Here is a 3875-nt window from a genome sequence, read left to right on the forward strand (position 1 = left end):
GTAATAGGGATATCTGCGAGAACTCTTACCCATATCTTACCATTTCTTCGGAATTGTCCGCTCATAGCACGATGGAAGTGTCCGATTATAGCACGACGCGCTGCTTCAATGGCTCGATATGAAAGACGACAGGTGGCTCTTATGCCACTTTTGATGGTCTCGGTTCGGACGTAGAATGGTTATTGATTATAGAGAAAAAAGCAGAATGGTTATTGATTATAGAAATTTAAATGCAAAAACTAAAACATATAATTATCTGATACCAAATAAAATACTAAATATATACTTAACGGTATAGAGATAATTGAATTAAGAAAGATCATATGGGAAAAAATATTTGATGACTACGAATTAGAAGATATATTAAATCAGCAAGTGTATGAAATAGACCTATATGATTTAGACTTCGAAAGAATAGAATAGTATGAATTTAGAAAAAATTCAAGATTAAAATGAACTACAAATATTTACAATATTGGATATAATCTATGGAAGATATAAAACTATTAGAACAATTAATGGAGGAAAATTTATATATGTACCAAAGAACCCAAGATATGTTATATCTAGAATACATCACAAATAATATTAAAGAAATATTCAGATTAAAAACAACTAATCAAAAAAATAATTACAATAAGTATTATTACATTTTACCATGAAAAAAGAATATTATAATAAAATCTTTAAAATAAATTCCTCACCTACCACACTACCAATAATATGAATTCATCAACTACCAATTCCGCACCCCTGAAAAATGATATCTTTCACATTAGCATAATAACACTTTATACAATATCACATTAATACCATTAGAACATCTTAACATTATAGCTTCACACAAACTTTACATATAGCTTCATATAGGACTTTACATATAGCCTCATATGTGTATAATAATACAACAATATAATAACAATCATATAATGCGCTTCATGGCCTCAATTCACAATAATACAATATTCCCACATTATACGACAACTTCACCAATGCCTTCATGGCTACAATTCACAATAATACCACACAAGAATAAGATATAACACTTCGGGATCCAACCTACCAACAACAATCAATTCAATAAAGAGAGTTCAAGCCTTCTTACCATAATCCAAAGCCATAGCCAAAATCACCAATACTTCACCCATAAGGCTTACCACCCATAATTCATCCATTATCAACAATTAATCATAAATAAACATTAAACAACACAAGAGATATCAATACCATTCACTTTACACATAATTCCATCAACTTTGAATTTATAGAAAAAGACGCACTTCATAGCAAATTTTAGGGTTTTGTAAAAGACAAGGGTTCATGGAGTATTTCATTCAAAAACCACAAACACATCAATTAATCCATACCCAAACGTTTCAAATCATTTTCATACAAGAACCCTTGATAGAATTCAAAAACAAGCTTTTAGTCAATTTTTGAAAACATTGTAAAATCCTTTGAAGTTGACTCTAGGATGAAGATGAGTCCTAGATGAAGAGCCACTATACCTCAATTGATGAAATCTCAACGAAATTTGGTGGAAGGGAACCCTCAATTGAAACCCTAGCTCTCCACCTTCTTCTTCCTTGAACTTGAGAGAACTTTAGAGAGAGAAAGAACTTTGGGGTTTTGATTTTGGAAGAATGAATTCAAAAACACCTCTTAAATGTTTTAATACCTTTAAAATACTTAAAAACACTTAAAATAATAATAATCCAAAGTACCCAAACTACCCCTCACTTAGTTTGACCTTTTTAAACAAGTCCAACTTAGTTTTATTTTTGCAGATTTCGTCGGGAAACAAGTTCGCGACTTGGAGGTGTTCCCACAGGTTTTCTGGAAATTAAATTCGAGACAGTAGAGTCTGCGGTGTCTCCGCGATGCGGGGCTACCTTTTGGCCATTGGTGGAGCAGGTCCGCGACGCGGAGCCACTCCCTCCAAGGGTTGGGGTCCTCCTCGGGGACCCTTAGGGTGGTCCCGGGGAGTCGTACCCGAACGTTTTGATCCTAAAAACATTTATTAAGACACTAGGGTCACCTCCACTTATTTTAGACTCCGAACAACCCATAAAAACATAAACAACATACTAGAACACACCAACACGTAAAAGACTAGTTTCTGAATGGCTTGGAGGGTGGTCTCGGGGAGTCGTACCCGAACGTTTTGACCCTAAAAACATTTATTAAGACACTAGGGTCACCTCCACTTATTTTAGACTCCGAACAACCCATAAAAACATAAACAACATACTAGAACACACCAACACGTAAAAGACTAGTTTCTGAATGGCTTGGAGGGTGGTCTCGGGGAGTCAGTACCCGAATGTTTTGACCCTAAAACATTTATTAATACACTAGGGTTACCTCCACTGATTTTAGACTCCAAACAACACATAAAAACATGAACAACATACTAGAACACACCAACACGTAAAAGACTAGGTTCCGAACGTCTTGGTCGTCCCTTGACGTTTGACTTCCAAACTCTTTAAAACTGACTAAAAAGGCTATTCTTCATTATTTTAACAAGTTATTAATGCATAGGACCTGAGTGAAGCATATTATTTGAGGATATTTTTTGAAGTGGACTCACACTCACAAAAATGTTCAATGCATGCAACTGTAATACCATATGCTTGAAGCAAGCCCCTCGAATGTGGTATAGCAAGATTGATGGATACTTCCACAAAAATGGATACATAAGAAGTGAGAATGAACCCACCTTATATGTGAAGAAGGAAGGTAATGATTTCATTATTGTATGCCTTTATGTTGATGATATCATTTACACTAGTTCTTAAGTCTCAAATGATGAATGAGTTTGAGATGTCAGATATGGGTTTATTACATTACTTTCTTGGCCTTCAAGTCCATCAAACTGAAGAGGGAATATTTCTTTTACAAAGGAAATATACTAGAGACCTACTCAATATAAAATTTGGCATGCTTAATTGCAAGCTTGCGGCTACTCCAATGAGTATCAGTGAGAAATTGCAGCAGGTAAATGAAGAAGAATTGACTTATGCAAAGAGATTCAGAAGCTTGGTTGGAGGTTTGATATATTTGACGCATACTAGACCCGATATTGCATATCATGTTGGTGTTATTTCTAGGTTTATGCAACAACCTTCAAAGGTACACTATGGGGCAGCAAAGAGAGTCTTGCAGTACATTTCTGGAACTTTGGACTTTGGTATTTGGTACTCCAAAACTGATAATTTCAGATTGTGCGGGTACACATATAGTGATTGGGCAAGTTCATTGGACGACATACGAAGTGTTTCGACGAATGTTTTCACTCTAGGTTCAAGTGTGGTGACTTGGAGTTCAAAGATGCAAGCTACAACATCATTGTCAACTTCAGAAGCTGAGTACATTGCAACAACTTTAGCAGCTTGTCAAGCCGTCTAGCTAAGAAGAGTGTTAGCCGATCTTCTAAGGAGAGTGTTAGATGATCTTCAACAGGAGCAGAGAGGAGCAACAGAGATATTTTGCGACAATAAAGCAACTATCTCTATGACAAAAAACCCAACATTCCACCGCAGGACAAAGCATATTGATATTCATTATCATTTTATCTGTGATTTGGTAGCAAATGAGGAAATATTATTGGAATATTGCAGCACACAAGAGCAATTGGATGATGTATTGACAAAGGCTTTATCGAAGGAGAAATTCTGCTATTTCAGAGGATTGTTTGGTGTCTGTAGTTTTGAATCAAGAGGAAATGTTAAAGACTGATTCAATACGATTGAATGAATTGGGACATAGGTAGTTTAGTAGAACTAGTCTTTTGATCTTTGTTAAGTAGTTTCCTATATTTACTCAAGTTCTATTAGTCTTGCTGATTGAGTGTCAAGTGGGTTACATGACCT

General features: G+C 35.3%; 1 protein-coding gene across 1 annotated transcript; it reads left to right on the top strand.

Moving 5' to 3' along the window:
* The first annotated feature begins 2835 nt into the window (after nt 1–2835).
* LOC107058540 (uncharacterized mitochondrial protein AtMg00810-like) lies at nt 2836–3411 on the top strand. The gene has a single exon (XM_015304361.1). It carries the CDS (start codon nt 2836–2838, stop codon nt 3409–3411), a length of 576 nt encoding a protein of 191 aa, XP_015159847.1.
* The last annotated feature ends 464 nt before the right edge of the window (nt 3412–3875 follow it).

Source organism: Solanum tuberosum, unplaced genomic scaffold, assembly GCF_000226075.1.
Source record: "Solanum tuberosum cultivar DM 1-3 516 R44 unplaced genomic scaffold, SolTub_3.0 scf00515, whole genome shotgun sequence".
NCBI lineage: Eukaryota > Viridiplantae > Streptophyta > Magnoliopsida > Solanales > Solanaceae > Solanum > Solanum tuberosum.

What these genes read in the sequence shown, in the direction of transcription:
- LOC107058540 (XM_015304361.1), top strand. Translation starts at nt 2,836, where the DNA reads ATGGGTTTATTACATTACTTTCTTGGCCTTCAAGTCCATCAAACTGAA.